Source organism: Corythoichthys intestinalis, chromosome 8, assembly GCF_030265065.1.
Source record: "Corythoichthys intestinalis isolate RoL2023-P3 chromosome 8, ASM3026506v1, whole genome shotgun sequence".
Lineage (NCBI taxonomy): Eukaryota > Metazoa > Chordata > Actinopteri > Syngnathiformes > Syngnathidae > Corythoichthys > Corythoichthys intestinalis.
The window spans coordinates 46,327,358-46,344,379 of record NC_080402.1 but is presented as its reverse complement, the minus strand read 5'-3'; the positions used below and the strand labels follow the sequence as shown (position 1 = coordinate 46,344,379).

Below are 17,022 nucleotides of genomic sequence, written 5' to 3'. Positions count from 1 at the left end.
AAAAGTCACATCAACCTCTGTCTGTGATTAACGTCTGCTTGAATGCTTTTTGTGAGATAAATGGTGAGGTGCAGAGGACTCCTTTTGCGGCTCATTTCAGAGCTCGTCCTCGTGGGAAATAACAGTCTGTGGTTCAGTACTTGTATAGAAGGAGGATAATGCCACATGACACATCCACAAGACCTGGATACCTGGGAAGGTTGATCCAGATGAGTGACCCGAAATGCAAAATGAACAAGCATCTATCAATCAGAGACCCAACAACACTGCCGAGTCCATTGGTTAAATGTTTATCTTTTTCTTTTTTGTGTTGTTGTTTTTTCATTTTAAACTTTTTTTGTAACATTAGACACCACACACCAGATGAAAATACCACCACTGTGTCGTAATTATAGATGACATGAAAACTATAGGAAAAAACATAGGCTTACTGTATATCATCTGCACCAGTTCACAACAAATATACAGTGGCACCTCGACATGCAATCGCTTTGACACACAATCTTTTCGACATCCGATGTAAAATTTGACTCGCCATTTGTTTCTACATTCGACGACATGCTCTAAATACGACGATTTTATGACAGCCTTGCAGCTTCTTCGTTTTCCCGCAAGAAGGACGCACGACGGATTTTCTTGTGAGAGAAATCAACATGGGTTCCAAGAATGATAGTGTTAGGTTTACCATTGAAATGAAGATGTAAATGATACAAAAATATGAGCGTAGTGTGTGCGTCCGTGAACTGGCTCGACAATACGGCCGTAGAATATCTACAATCTAGACGGTCCTCCTTTGACCTCTGTTCACCAGTCTTTATGAGTTAAGGTGACAATTATTATTATTGTAACATCGCCAAAGAAATCGCCAGCTTCGTCAGGTTTTTAATCATTTATTTCAGAACTTGTGCAACACAACATGCCTACTGTCCGCCGCAGCTGAACATGAAAAGTGAAAGTAAAAAGTCCTCTCTCATTCTTTCACTTCAGCCACATGGCGCGTTCAGGTACACTACGCAAAACACAACCACCACATTAGAACCTGATTTGTTACATTATTACAGGTATTGTTATTATTATTATTATTATTATTACTATTATTATATTATTATTCTGATATTTATTCATAATGTATTTGTTTTGCTCTGTGTAATTGCTATTTGCAATAGCACCACCAGTATTTATTAAGTATTTAGTGTAGGTTTTCAGGCTGTGGAACAAATTAATGGAATTATAATTTATTTTTATGAGTAAATCCTGCTCGACATACGACTATTTCGACTTACAAACAAGGTCCTGGAAAGAATTAACTTCGTATGTAGAGGTACCACTGTATACCTAATAGCTACTATTATCTGACATCAGATGTGTTTTACATGTCAAAGTTGGCTGTAAAACGTTTTGATCTGACAATCCAAAATCCAGAAGACTAATTTGAAGATTGGTTTAAGAAAAGTCCTTTTGCAAATGTAATTTAATTTCTATTTCAACAGCCAGCACAAAGAAGCCCAGTGAAAATACAGTAAGACTGTCTTGCCAGCACATGAAAGACAGATTTTTTTTTTTTTTTTTTTGTCGCAACAGACCCTAACATTCACATACTATCTTGGTTTAGACTTTTAGGTACAGCATATTACAATTTCATGGAGCAAATATGGTAATTTAAGTTCTAAATGCACTTTAGTACTTCTGATAGTGTTGACTGCCCATCATTGGTCTGTGATGATGAGCAAAGCAGAACACCACGTACATATTCTGTTAAGTGAATCTCTTAACACACCCTGTACTACGGCAAATCACTCAGGATCATCTTTGAGAGACATCTGGTTAGATGATTTTGATGTTCAAACCAGGCCAGCTTATGTCTATCTACTAGTACGTATGTTATTTAATTGACTACACTATCATTCATTTCATATCACAGAGGTTGTGCTCGGCTGAAATCAATTTTGACCGTATATGATGATATACAGTATACTGTATATATAGATATATCATCTTGAATATTTTTCTGTTTTTGATCGTATAATGTATCATTAGTTCTTGTAAATTACAGAAAATGGGGCGGTGGGGGACAAAATAAACAAAAAAAGAGCCTAGTTGCTTTGACACAACCTCTGCATATTTCTATGCTGTGGTGGAATGTAACAAAGTAAAAGTACAGTGGTAACTCTGCATACGAAGTTAATTCTTTGTAAGTCGAAACGGTCGTATGTTAAGCAGGATTTTCCCATTAGAATACATTCTAATTTCATTCATTCGTTCCACAGCCTGAAAACCTATATTAAATCCTTAATACTGTAAATCCTGCTGGTATTATTACAAATGGCAATTACATATAACAAAACAAAAAATAATCACAGCAGTATGTTAGGCAGCTTTTTAAAACGGAATTTGCCATGAAGCAGTCCTGGGTCATCATCCTCACTCATCGGTGCTGGCTGCATTTTGTCCTGCATTGCCGCGCGGAGAATGTAAACATCAGCATGTAGGACTACGGGAGGCAGTTGTGGCGAAACTTAGTGTGAGCAGTAAATTGCGTTTTTTTTTTAATGCGTCAATATTTCCAGATTACTCATGGTCGTTAACGCGTTATTGTTGACAGGCCTAATATACGTATACATATATATATATATATATATATATATATATATATATATATATATATCATTCCTCTAATAATGTAATAAATCGGGTTCTGATGTGGCGGATGTGTTTTGCGTGCTTACCTGAACGCACCGTGTGGTTGACGTCACAGTGAGATAGAGAGTAGAGGTTAGAGGTAGAGGTTTTACTTTCTCTTTTAACGTTTTGTTGTTGTTGGCGACTTGGCGTCAACTGCGGTGGACAGTAGGCATGTTGTATTGGTAAGCTTAGCATTTTTTTTACCACCTGCATTAACCTTCTTGGAACACATGTTGATTTCTCTCACAAGAAAATGCGCCGTGTGTCCCGTCTTTCAGGAAAACAGAAACTGCGGCGCTTTCATAAACTGTCGTATTTCGAGCATGTCGTCGGATGTAGTAACAAATGGTGAATCGGATGTCGAAAACATCATTTGTCGAAGCGATCGGATGTCGAGGTACCACTGTATTTTGTCACTGTAGTTAATTTTTGTGTATTTGTCCTTACCTGGGTACAAATATGAAGTGGTACTTTTTACTTTTACCTCAGTACATTTTACAGGATGTATGTGATTTCATTTTCATTCGTATGACGCAATCGAGAAACCCCGTGCAACTTTACCGTAACTGAGCACTAGAGGCAGCAACACGGACAGGTGATGAATAGAGGTGTGCAAAATTTCCGATTCTTGGATTATTCGCGATTCGGCCGTGGAAGATTCGAGAACGATTCACAAACATCCAAATTCCGATTATTGAAATATGCCAAGTAAAGTGGAAGTACAACACACTCAGCGTGCCGCGCGGTCTTCGGGACGCATGTAGGAACGGCGCGAGAATAGCTAAACATCATACTTCTCATTACCCGGCCCCTCGGGTAATGCCAATGCTCAACTCAGGCTCTAGCTCAACTCATGCCACGAGATAAAAAAACACAACAACATACCTGACTGCTGCCGAAAAGCTGCTACAAAGTACATCCACATAATGTTACGGTAGATATCATTTATATAGGACTAGATGCAATATAGATTCGGTAGCGTTAGCAGCACATCTACAAAAAGTTAGATGCGGGCGTTAGTAAACGGCCGCCATCTTAAAGCAGTACACTTCCCTGCAAGGCTGTTGTAGCAAACCTAATTAACTTTTTATCTAAAATACTCCTAAATCGGTAAGATATTGACTTGAATATATCTTTAAAATAGTTTTTAAACTTTCACTTCGAAAGTAGACAAAAGGGAAATTATGGAATAACGGGAGCAATTTTAACAACTGTAACGGTTGATTCACAACATTAAATTTATTGAATGTAGTTTAAAGCTGCTGATACAGAATGGGGATTGGAGTTTTTTATTTACTGTTATTTTTGTATATTTGTTTACTGTTATATGTTAACTTGATACTGAAATAGTAGTTTGGTTTAGCCTGACAGTATTTTTGAACAATTTTGGAACTAATGTACAAAACATTACAAAACATTAAAAAAAAAAAAAAAATTAAAAAAAAAAAAAAAAAAAAAAAAGGAGGGGGGTGCATCATTAATCGTTTTATAATTGAATCGGAGCCTCTGAATCGTAATTGTAATCGAATCGTTAGGTGCCCAAAGATTCCCAGCTCTAGTGATGAAGATACTTAATGTGCCATGAATCTGCTATGGCAGCATATAGACCCTACCCACGTGACGTCACAACTCCGCTCTCCTGAATGGTACCGCCCAATTGTCCGTCAAAACATAGTGTTAACCTGTTACGGCTACGTACATTCCTCCTATTTACGGCGTGTTTTTCTGCTCCTTAACATTAATAATCAAAATGGTGAAGGCGTGTGTGGCTGTTGGTTGCACTAACAGAGAAGATGGAAGGAGAGACTTGAAGTTTTACCGTATTCCGAGGGATCCAAAGAGGAGAGCGAAATGGACGGCTGCAATTCGACGTGAAAACTGGGCACCAAAAAATTACCACAGACTATGTAGTAGTCATTTTATATCCGGTAAGATGCATTTAAGATATACTTAGAGGGTTTTGGGCTGACAAATAACCACAATTAAGATCATTGCTAGGCTAATCGCCGACAACATACACGTATGTATGTAGTGAGAGTGCTATCGCAAAACCATATAAACATTAAAAGCCTTAACTCCATTGACAAACGACATGAAATACACTTGACTTGACAGTGGATGTTAGCAATAACAAAAGATTTTGAATTGAAAATTTCGTAACTCACCTTTCCGAGCACAAGATAGATTCCTGCCGAATTTTCGTGGACGAGGACCTGTTTCACCCAACCAGCAACGAAGTATTTATAAGCCTCCAAGCTCTTGAAGTTTTTCAAATTTTCGTGAGAATAGGCTGATTTTGTGTGGACAAGATAATTGTAAATATCAGCGTAGCAGATGTCAGGCAGACAGGGCGAAGACAGTCGGTCGAAAAACATCGATTTGGGCATCAAATATGGATCTGGCGACTGTATAGAACGAAGCTTTTCCACATAACGCCTTTTATGCAACACATCCAGTGAGTTTACGGCATCAGAAAGCACCGGGTCTTCCATTAAATGCATTTTAAATTCCTCGATCAATTGAAACCAATGCTAATACAGAGACAAAATGACGGACAAGTGGGCGGAACCATACAGCGAGCACGTGGTTTTGTGACGTCGGTGGGTAGGGTCTATAGACATATTGTTCTCTCAAACACAACAGTTGTTTTACCTTAAAATACAGCAGTTTCTTTTAAAGAGGAGTGCAACAGCAAAAGCTGCATATATTATATATATAAACTACAATACATATATATACAGTATAATAATATATAATATACAATATACATATACATTTTTGCATCGGGGGAAAATACTTTTACTTTTTACTAGTAAATTTTTAAGTAAGTACTTTTGTATACTTGAGTATTTTTTTTCTAAGATACTTGTACCTTTACTGAAGTATTTTTTTTGCTGCTCCATCTGTGCTTTTACTCAAGTAAAAAAAGTGAGTACTTCTTCAGCCACTGTTTGTTTGACTTAAATGTGATTTTTGGTATGCCTGTGACAGAGCCGTTACCCCGAAATCCCACAGATTCCAGCACAGCTCCGCTCCGATCCGTTGCGGACTGCCTGCTTGCGAGCTGCCTGTCCCAGTGCCCACTGCATACGTCTCTCATCCAGTCCATACACTCGCAGACACTTGCAGAAAACGGAGGAGAGCACGTTCTATTTCCTGTTTAGTGTTTGCTTAACGGCAGGACTTGATCTCAAGTTGACGGAACAAAAAATTGACCACGTCGATATTTTTAGTTTGACGGACCGGAGGGCACGGATTCAAACGAATCCAGATCAGAGCTGAGCGGATGATGTGGACCACCTTGTATTGATTAAAATAGAAACTTTTTGTTGCATCGTTCAGAACACAGCGACGCTGAGCGGACACGGACTATATTGAAATTGGGGGTTGCTGTAAGATAGTTTACTAGTTGCTGTTGTTTGACCCAGGTTACTTGATAAGTTTTCAAACAATATTTGGTTTTGCATTCATAATGTGAAAAAAAGGAATGCATGGTTTGGAGTTTTTGGGATTTAGCATCTGAATAAGCCAAATATTTGCTGCCTCGTCTTGTTGACGTTTGATAGCAGCACAAACCTTCCTGTTTACAATCTTGCAACATAGCATATGGGTTGTTTTAATGTTTTATTTATTTTTTTGCGTCAACACAGACTGAACTACAGACCTACCTGATTGATTTGCAGTTCAAACCGACAGTTGGTGACAACAACAGAAATCCGCTTGAATCTGAGCCCGTTAGCACTAGGTGCGTGTGATCCTCTCCCAGAAAAAACCTTCGCGCTGCAAACTTCAAATCCAATTTCGTGCTGCTTTCGCGGCTCTTTTTTCCACTTTCACGCCTCCTTGGAGCGTTCTCCGTTCTCGACATGTCGTTTACAGCGTCGTGCGCTTTGCTTTGAACCGAGTGGGTTGACGGGAAGAAACGGAGAACTCTGCACAATTCTCATATGGCATCTCCTGGGATTGAGTGCCTTATGAAGTGGAGAGCTTCTCAGTCTCAATAAAGACAAAACAAAATGTAACAAAAAAATCTCTCCAAAAACGTGCCACTGTGAATTTGATTGGATTTAGTACGTGCTTTGATCTACTGTACGTGCTTGTGTCTTTGGTCTTGACGAAAAAGTCGCATATATCAACTGTGGCAAAAGTTTAGACTGAGAAAAATAATACACTTATCCAGAAAAAGGCACAAAGTACCATTTCAATTGAAATTACCATGTTTTTCGTACTATAGAACCACTACTTTTTTCTCCCTCTTTTGCATATTTAGATTTTTGGGTGATCCTCATCTTTGCTCATTAAAAAAAGACCGAGGTTTTATTTCGTTTCACCCCGTGGCCTGGTGCATCATTATGACATTGCCATTTATGGTACGTTCAAAGTCTCTAACGAATGTTCCATTTGACAACACTCTTGAAATACCGTGGGAATCCATCCGCCCACATCTGTTTGTATCCTATTCTCCAAACTTACACTTAAAGGGCAGCTGAAGAGCTTTTCAGATTAGCGTTTTACTCGGGTAAATTTGTCTGAATGCATCATTCGCTGTGGTTGTTGACCACGTAGTTTTTGAGTTACTGCCATAGCAACACCTTAGCAACGAGGGACGCACCTCGCTGCCGACCGCTACCCGATGACATTAATTCTAGAGGGCCCCGCCAACACTCTAATACGAAAGTATAGCACCACGCTATCCTCGCCATATATTGCAAACATTTTCTGGGTTTTTCTTTTGAGATTCGTCATGCCATCTCGATATGTAGCGATGAATTGCTCACACGAAGGCTTGAGACTCTATGACTGGCCCAAAAAAACCTTCTTCTTCAAGGATTTGGAAATCTTTTGTTAGAGTCAAGCAGAACAACTACCCGGTGTTCTAACATATCCAAGCGAGACGGTGGTGCCCATGGTTGTTGGTCGACTCTTAACCACTAGCAGGGCCGGGATCCCATCGTGGCCGGCTGCCGAGTGGTGGCCCTCACCTTCTTTGTGCCTGGGGTTTCGGTGCTGGGATGAACCCAACTCCGGGAAGTCCGTGCCCGGTTCGCCAAGAGCCGCTACCGGCCTCACACCGTCCACGAGCAGAGCCTCCATCAGAAGGACTCAGGCCCACAGGGCGGCGCCCGGCTGAGCGGCCTTCTCAGCCCGCCGCTCACCTCTTCACCTGCCACGCACCGCCACTCCCTACAGCGCAATTGGCAAAACACCGGCTCCTTGATCGCGTCTTTGTTTTCAACATTTCAGCGTCAACAGCTTTGAAGGCCTAAGAGTTGGCAGTTTCATATGTTTATTACTTGATTGCGACCTGTTTTGTTGTTGTTGTTGGTTGCCTGTCATAAGACAGCTGACAGGTTCTCTATTCATGTCAATTTGATACATTTATTACTAGATCTATATAACTAGTCATCTGTTTTGTACCTACTGATAATCATGTCACAGAACGACTGGGGAAAAGGTTCAGAGAGCAATCTCGATGCTAGACGCCTACCACTCTTCCTTCCGTGATGGGTCGGGCTGCCAACTGGTGTCATCACCAACGTCTGCTGTACCGAGTAAATCGTAGTCATCTGACGCCTCAGGTTCAAACATGTAGGGATTAATTGTAGATAATATTTCCTGTGAGCCTTTGCCTTCGTTAGCGTCGAGCGATCCTGAATGGTTACTTTCAGTGGAAATATCACTGATACCGCTGCTGCTGCTTTGCTTGCTATGGATGGTCTTCTGTTGGGTTCAGGAATTTACGTCTCACTTCCGGGTTTGGGAAGAGACTATTAACGGAGTGCAACAAAAAAAAAAAGAAAAGAAAAAAATGCAAATTATCGTCGCAGTTACGTGTTAAAAATGGCATGGTTGTTTAGACCAACTTGACCATAGTTTATATTCGTAAAATTACACCCAAATTCGAAAAGCTCTTTACCTGCCTATAAAGGAAAGAATGAATGGTGCCATGTATCGAGAGATTTTGAGTGAAATTCTCCTTCCATCACCATGGGCATAGAAGATGAGACGTTGCTTGGTCTTTCAGCATGACAATGACCCCAAACACACAGGCAGGGCAACAAAGGAGTGGCTTCGTAAGAAGCATTTCAAGGTCCCGGAGTGGCTGAGCCAGTCTCTAGATCTCAAGGGAGGGAGTTGAAAGTCCGTGTTGCCTAACGACAGCCCCAAAACATCACTGCTCTAGAGGAGATCTGCATGGAGGAATGGGCCAAAATACCAGCAACAGTGTGTGAAAAGCTTGTGAAGAGTTACAGAAAACGTTTGGCCTCCGTTATTGCCAACAAAGGGTACATAATAAAGTATTGAGATGAACTTTTGGTATTTACCAAATACTTATTTTCCACCATGATTTGCAAATAAATTCTTTAAAAATCAAACAATGTTATTTTCTGTTTTTTTTTTTCCCACATTCTGTCTCTCATGGTTGAGGTTTATCCGTGTTGATTACAATTACAGGCCTCTCTTATATTTTCAAGTGGGAGAACTTGCACAATTAGTGGTTGACTAAATACTTATTTGCCCCACTGTATGTGTGCTCAGGTATACAGATTCATCACTATGTTTTATAAAATTTAGGTACTCATCAATATGGACCCCCAGGAATTTTGTAGAGCCAACTCTTTCAATGTTTTCTCCGTTTATTTTTAGGCAGATTTGTTTATGGCTTGTTTTTTTTTTTTTTTTTTTTTTTTATGGGAGCGAAACAAAATGTAATTTGGTAATTGATATTTATGTTTATTACATTGGAATCATATGTCTATTTTCTCTAATTCACTAATTATGATTTGCAGTTGGTTTGGTTTTGCAGTTACATAAGTGCAGTTGAATTTTTATGGGAAAAGAACAAATTTGTATCGTCAGCAAATATTACTTTATGTAAAAAGAATTAGGAATTAATAAAGTCATTAATGTAAAGGATGAAGAGGAGTGAACCTAAAATGGAGCCTTGGGAAACTCCATGGTTGATAAGTTTGTATAATGATTTAGATTTAGTTTTCCAGACCAATATCGATGGAACCAGTCTAGCGCTAGGATTCTAATCCCACAATAATGCAGTTTATTAATTAGTATATCAGTCTTAATGGTTTCATAAATTTAAATTTCCATAAATTTAATTCCTGCTAAATTCTTACCGCTCACCTGACTGATACCTTTGAAAAATAACATCCCTCTCGTGCTGTTGAAGCTCCCTGCGGGTTTGTGCAGTAGGAGTTTTTTGTGACCATCGTCCTGCTTCTCTGAGCTTTACCCACACAAGTCTGATTGGGTCAGCTATTCGAACTGTGCTAAAAACCAAGCTGTAGCTCAGAAGAGAGCGAATCCTATTGCAGCCCTGAAATTGTGGCATGATCTTCCTCATCACATCAGATAGGCCACCCATTGTAGCTCATATTTCTAAAACACTTTTCAAATGCATATTTTTCCATTTGGCTTTGACACCTATCAAGATGTTGACTTATTTATAACGTTTTTTGTTTGTTTGTTTTTGTTTTAATTCAAATTCATTTTGGTGCTCCCCATATGGCTTACATATGTGTTTTTAATTTGATTTCCTTACATAATGTACCTTTGTATTGTGAACATTATGTTGATTTATTGCTCCGTGTAGCATTTTGTTTGAACAGATGAACTTCATCTGTTTAATCAGAAGCACATCAAGTAGTGGCAGATGTATTCTGAGTCTCATTTATCACGTGTTTAAATTTAATTAGTTAATTCAGAACATAAGCGACATCCCCTGTCACTTGTGCAACCAAATCATTTTATTTCTGTTTTCCTGCTCAATGTTTTATTTCATCAAAATGAAATGAAAGGGTTGTTTCGCAAATAGAACATTTTTTCTTGGTGGAATCTCCAAGTTCAGAAGAAACAATCGAGTCAGTCAAGGTTGGATACAGGAGAGTCAAAACGCTCACTCCTGCAGTTTTTGGGTGGGCAATACATCATCTGTTATACTCTTAAACGTAGGTTTAGAGATGCCAAATGATGGCGTAGGTACTCAGTGACGGAGATTTCGTCTTCAGCTACTGTGACTGGTCTGCTTGTGATGCCGTCACATATCAATGTATTTTTCCAAATGGGAATCTTTCATTAATTTTAGGTTGAGTTGTCACAATTGCCTTATTACTTATATACACTGGTGTTATAATAGGACGGTCTGATAGAGTATGCAGTTCAATTGGACCAAAAATTGCCAATGCTACATTTTTGAACAGACTGTTGTAGTGGAGTCAAAAATTATCTTGATACTTGTTGACAGGTACTCTGATTTGCTGGCTGCCAGTACAAGATGTACCCCGCCTCGGCTGAAGTCAGCTTCAATACATAAAGCTGAATGCAAAACGAACGGACGGTATGGGTGCATATTAACCAATGTAAACAAAAAGTGATTGCAGTGTTATCATAGGATCTGATAAATTCTAAGAAGCAAGCAGTTCTCAAAAAAAGGTCAAAACATTTTTTTTTTTATGTCAGATGACCTCAACAACCATTTTAGGGAGATTAAAAAAAAAAAAAACTTAATTGAAGCACTGCTGTGATAGACAGTAAATAAATACAAAGAGATGCTCATTGAGCGAAGAAAAATGTGGTGAAAAAGCCTGTCAAAATAAATGCAGACGTAATAAAAGAGCAGCTGGGGAGTGACACAAAAGGCATCAGGTTGTGATTTCATGACATGTAGCCAGATAAGTAGGATAAAATCAATGCAAAATTTCTTGAGAGCAAAGATCTACAATAAAAGTGCCTGGAACAATGCAGTCGGCGTCATTACAGCAGAATGGATTCGATACACAAGTTAACTAATGACCGTCATGGTGAGCAAACGTCAGTCAGTAAACAAGTAACGCTTAATGGACTCATCATTCATGGTGGCGAAGCGGAATAAATGTCTCTCGTATCATATCGGGGGAAGGAAAACAACTCACGATGTCAGTCACAAGCTCAATGTTTTGTGCTTGACATTGGATTGTTATATCCAGTCATGATGAAATGAAACTGATACATTGATGACAAGGTGTAGACCAGGGGTGTCAAACCGGTCCTCAAAGGGCCAGACTAGGTGCTGGATTTCATTCCAACCAAACGAGATGAATACCCTTTCACCAATCTGGGAGAAGGGTCTGACTGCAGCCCAGAGCCAAGCGACAGCAGCTGTAAATCATGCCAAATACAAACCATGCCTTCTCCAAACCACGCCTGCTGTTGGTACAGTGGCGCGTAGAATTCGTTTACTCTGGTTTTTGGGACAATAAACCCAAGCCCAGGGGTATCTAACTCCGGTCCTCGAGAGCCCTTATCCAGCTTGTTTTCCATTTCTCCCTCCTCAAACACAACTGACTAAAATACTACTATCAGGCACCTGTGGGAGCTTGCTGATGAGCTGATCATTTGATTCAGGTGTGTTAAAAGAGGGAGACATGGAAAACAAGCTGGATAGGGGCTCTCGAGGACTGGAGTTGGATACCTCTGCCCTAGCCCAATTCCATACCCTAAACTTAATTAGACACAGGGGTATTGCGGACCCAGGGGCGTGCCTAAACATAACTAGATTGTAACCTTTGCTATGTTTGGAAGTCATTTGATATTGTGAATCAAACGTTAAAGTTGTTTAAATAGATCCGGTCATTACATTATTGCTTTATTTCCCTTTTGTCTACTTTCGACATGTGAAAGTGTTAAAACTGTTTCAGCATTTAATGATGGATTCAAGTCAAGATTTTGCCAATTTAGGAGTATTTTAGATGAAAAGTTACTCACCATAGGCCCGTTACAACAGAGCCTGCCTGAGATGTCTACTGCTTTAAGATGGCGGCTGTTGTCTAATTCTATATACATGTGATTTCTATAAGAAGCATCAGATGCTACCACCGTAGCATCATGTGGGCGTAGTTTATAGGGGCGTGGTTTGTACGAGGCGTAGTTTGTAGCGGCTGTCGCTCGACTCGGGGCTGCAGTCAGATATTATTGCAATCTGGTGTCTGACAAGTGTAATCAGTTGATTGCAGTCAGGTGCTGCTTGTTTTAGCAGAAACCCCAGTGGTTGAACTGTCGATACTGGATCTGTTGGAACAAAGACCAGGATCCACTGCGGCGCTTCGTGAAATTGGTTTGACACCCTGGGTGTAGACCAGGGGTGTCCAAACCGTTCCTCAAGGGCCGTTGTGGGTCCTGGTTTTTGTTCCTACCAATCAAGCACAGACAGTTTAACCAATGACGTTTCTACTAGAACAAGCAGCACCTGACTGCAATCAACTGATTGCACTTGTAAGACACCAGGTTGGTGATAAAGTGTTGTCTGGTTTTGTTGGAATAAAATCCAGCACCCACAGCGTCCTTATGTGGAATAGTTTGGGCACCCGTGGTGTAGACCAAAGGTCGGTTAACTGGGCTCAAGGATTTGATTAGATTTTTTTGAAAAGGGAAAGATAGGCCTGATAATTTGTAGTATATTGAATAATATACTAATATGTACAGTATATTTAATATTAATTAATATATAGATTTCGCTGAGTCGGCTCGAATAGACGTGTTACAAATCCTTGGTTTATTAATTCACAACTAAAAAATCCAAGCGTAGGGTGGCCATCTGCCTTGATGAGATGTGTCAGATAATAGCAGTAGGACTACAAATAAAGAACAATCCACAAACGCAATAAATACTATCATTTGGGATCAAATGTCTGTCATTTTGTTTTTGGAGTATTCTCGAAAGCTCTGTCGTCATCTCGTCTTTCTGTCATTCAACATCACTGCGGGAGGCAATCTAAATTATTAAAAGAGTCTGCAATGCCGAGATGAGGCTCATCATATTTTATGGCGGATTAGTAGCTAATCTGCGGTTAATCCCCGCGAGGAAGGTAAACAGCAAAATGTCAGCAAGTGTCCTGTTAAAACATGCAAATTACAAGAATCCTCATCTGTTTGCCACTTAGTCCATCCTTCCCGATTATTTTTTTGTAAAATCGGGTCTTAAATGATGTCTTCGGAGTGAGCCTGATTTGCATTTTTGTCACCCTGCACTATGTTAACGTGTGTGTCTGCGATGCATTGAAGAAGAATTACACTGCGTAAAAGGCCAACTTTCTATTAAAATGGTTTTACCTGCAGGCTTTATTGAGATTTAATTGCACATTTGTAGCCACTAATGGATTTGGTATTACCACTAAGGAATTATCTGACCCGGATTTTTTTTCCATTCTATTTTCCTGCTCACTGTCACTTGAAATGCTTCTGGACCTCTATTAATTTGATTTACAGAATAAATTATTTAATTATTTTTACAAATACACACACACATAAATATAAATATACTGTATGTATATGTATGTATTTAGAGTGTAATGGTATTTACAGTATATTCGTCCCGTATCTTCACGGTACAGGAATCACAGTTTGGTGCGCAAACTCGGAGTTAGTCCTCCTCTACTCCGAGGGCGGTAGAAGTAATGCTCCTAAACCAACAACCAACAGGATGGGGAAAAGAAGACAAACTCTATATATAGGCCTATATAGGGTTAGGGTTTTTTAACTTAAGCATTTATAATTTCTTAGTTAAGGGACACATGTGCTACACTTTACAATAAGGGTCCAAAAAGCATTCAGTAATGGCTAATAAAGGTTAAGGGGGGGAACTTATGCATTTATAATTTCTTAGTTAAGGGACATATGTGCTAAACTTTACAATAAAGGTCCAAAAACATTCAGTAATGGTTAATTAAGGTTAAGTAATACTTATGAGGGACGTTCATGTGAAATAATACCATACTTAAGGTTAGATTAGCAGCACCCAAGGACTTGCAGAGCAATATTTCTCATTTAAAATAACAATCACTTACTAGTACCAGTATACATTAATAACTATTTATTAATGCACAAATGTATATGTGAATTAATTTTAAGTAATGTATTATATATATACTAGTATATTACATATAAAAACCTATGTATGGTATTATTTCACGTGAACGTACCTCATAAGTATTACTTAACATTAATTAACCATTACTGAATGTTTTTTGGACCCTTATTGTAAAGTGTAGCACGTGTCCCTTAACTAAGAAATTATAAATGCTAAAGTTAACAAAAACTTACCCTATATAGGCCTATATATATTTTTGATTTTACCAAACTATTAGTTACTGTCTGGTTATGTATTAACTAATGCATTAACTAATGTTACTTAATATATTACTCAATGATAAAAAAGGGATTATATGAATTATTGTAATGTTACTTAAACATTAGTTATTATCTTAAAATGCATTAACCAATGCATTAACTTAATGCATTAACTCATGTCAATTAATATATTAATAAACGTTAGATAAGGGATTAAATGAATTATTGTCATGTTACTTAAACATTAGTTATTGTCTAAAAATGCATTAACTAATGTTAATTAAGGGACCCTTATTGTAAAGTGTTACCTTTATTTTTTTCACAAATTAAAAACTTTATTTATATATATATAAATATATATATATACTGGACTGTCTCAGGAAATTAGAATACACAATATTCTAATTTTTTGAGACAGTCCTGTGTATATATACAGGACTGTCTCAGGAAATTAGAATACACAATTCTAATTTCCTGAGACAGTCCAGTATATATATATATATCAGTATACTGTATTGATGAAACCTCTTTCCTTATCTTTAGGCAAAATCCACAAATAATACTAGTATAGAGAGAACACTACATACATTTTCGGCTTCCCAAAGCCAAGCTCCAATGTCATAAACTAAGAAACCATCAAATTACGTCCCAGACAAATTTTTGGAAATACTCAGTTTACAAAAGATTTACATGGATTTTTTTCTCTTTTTTCGTCATGTTCCCTCAGTTGCTGTAGACCAGTTGTGGACGCTCAAGGGTGGTAGGGCGTCCTGGTCTGGGGATATGAGTACCAGCTGTTGGGACTGTCTCCAGAACCTTTCCATGTGGAGCACCTAAAATGGGGGGAAAGCTAAAACTCGATTTCTGATTAACGTGAAGACCACGCCCAACCTTCCTCGTGCCACACCGGTGCCCCAGCAAGATCCTCTGAGCTTTGTCTCTTTTGCTGTCCTTCTGTCCTGACGATGGCGGTTAAGGTCCTCTATCTCCTGCTCCTTCCGACTTTATTGTTCCTGCGACTGCCCACAGTGGTCAGCGGGGACTGCTGGCTTATCGAGGGTGACAAAGGTTACGTTTGGCTGGCAATTTGCAGTCAGAATCAGCCTCCATATGAAACCATACCCCAGCACATCAACAGCACGGTCAGTAGCACTTTCTGCTGTGCAATCTCTTAAATTAGCTTTTCGTCCATATCATATGTATCTCTTTGGGTAAATGTCTGTGGTCTCTTTTAGCAACCCCAACAATTAGTAATTTCAAGGTTCTGGCTTAACCATTGCAAAAATACCCTTCTTTAGTTCATTTGCTGACCTTAGGCCTTACCAGTAATAAATTGGAAAGCTGTGAATCAATGGGTAAAGCAAGTTGTCCTGAGGCTGAAGGGTCAGTAGTTCAAATCCCATCTTTCTTTCTGCTGTTAAAGTGGCCTTCAGCTAAACCAGAGTCAACATTTAAATGGGGAAAAAAAGAAATTGTCGAGGACACCAAACTGATGACAAAATGACACAAAAATAATCAAATTCAGACCAGAACAACACTTGAAACATCACTAGTCCAAATAGAATGAACGCCCTCTAGTGGAGAAAAAAAATGTGCTAACGCTGATTAGTATAATGGAGTCATGGGGTTATTGTTGTGACGTCTCATTGGTGAAACTGAGGCAGGCATTGTCCGCATCTCTGGCAAAAATATAGTCAATATGTAGAATGAGGCAAAATGTAACTATTCTAGTGCAGCCTAAAGTAGAGTAGTGAAAGTAGTGTTTCTTCTTCACAAATCTACTCAAGTAAAAGTAAAAAGTATTGCTTGGTAAAACTACTCTAAGAACTACATTTCTCTCAAAAAGTTACTCAAGTAAATGTAACGGAGTAAATGTAGTGCATTTCTACCCACCTCTGACTATAATCTACAGTAGAAAACTAATTGTTAGGACTAGTTCATCTGGGGCTACATGGTACTTTAGCGGAACAGACAAGACAGTTAATGTGAATGTTTGAGAAGAACACCATTATTTCACAAGCAATAATTGGATTCATTTTACAGGTTCATGACCTAAGGCTGAATGAGAACAAGCTAAAGGCCGTACTTCTCACCTCCATGTACCGATTCACCAATCTTACTGACCTCAACCTTACAAAAAACGAAATCAGCTACATCGAGGATGGGGCCTTTGCTGGACAGGCCAACCTTCAGGTTTTGCATGGCTCTTCTACTGTATAT

The 17,022-nt window shown here is 38.9% G+C and overlaps 1 protein-coding gene across 3 annotated transcripts in view; it reads left to right on the top strand.

The window, feature by feature from the left end:
• Positions 1-17,022, top strand: part of LOC130921038 (protein phosphatase 1 regulatory subunit 29-like) — a 253,135-nt gene that overhangs the window by 223,625 nt on the left and 12,488 nt on the right. For all 3 annotated transcript variants that reach the window (XM_057844651.1, XM_057844653.1, XM_057844652.1), the window contains 2 exons: positions 15,530-15,944; positions 16,846-16,995. In XM_057844651.1, the coding sequence (XP_057700634.1) occupies positions 15,768-15,944; positions 16,846-16,995 (327 nt within the window). In that variant the 5' untranslated portion in view covers positions 15,530-15,767. The remainder of the gene's footprint in view (positions 1-15,529; positions 15,945-16,845; positions 16,996-17,022) is intronic.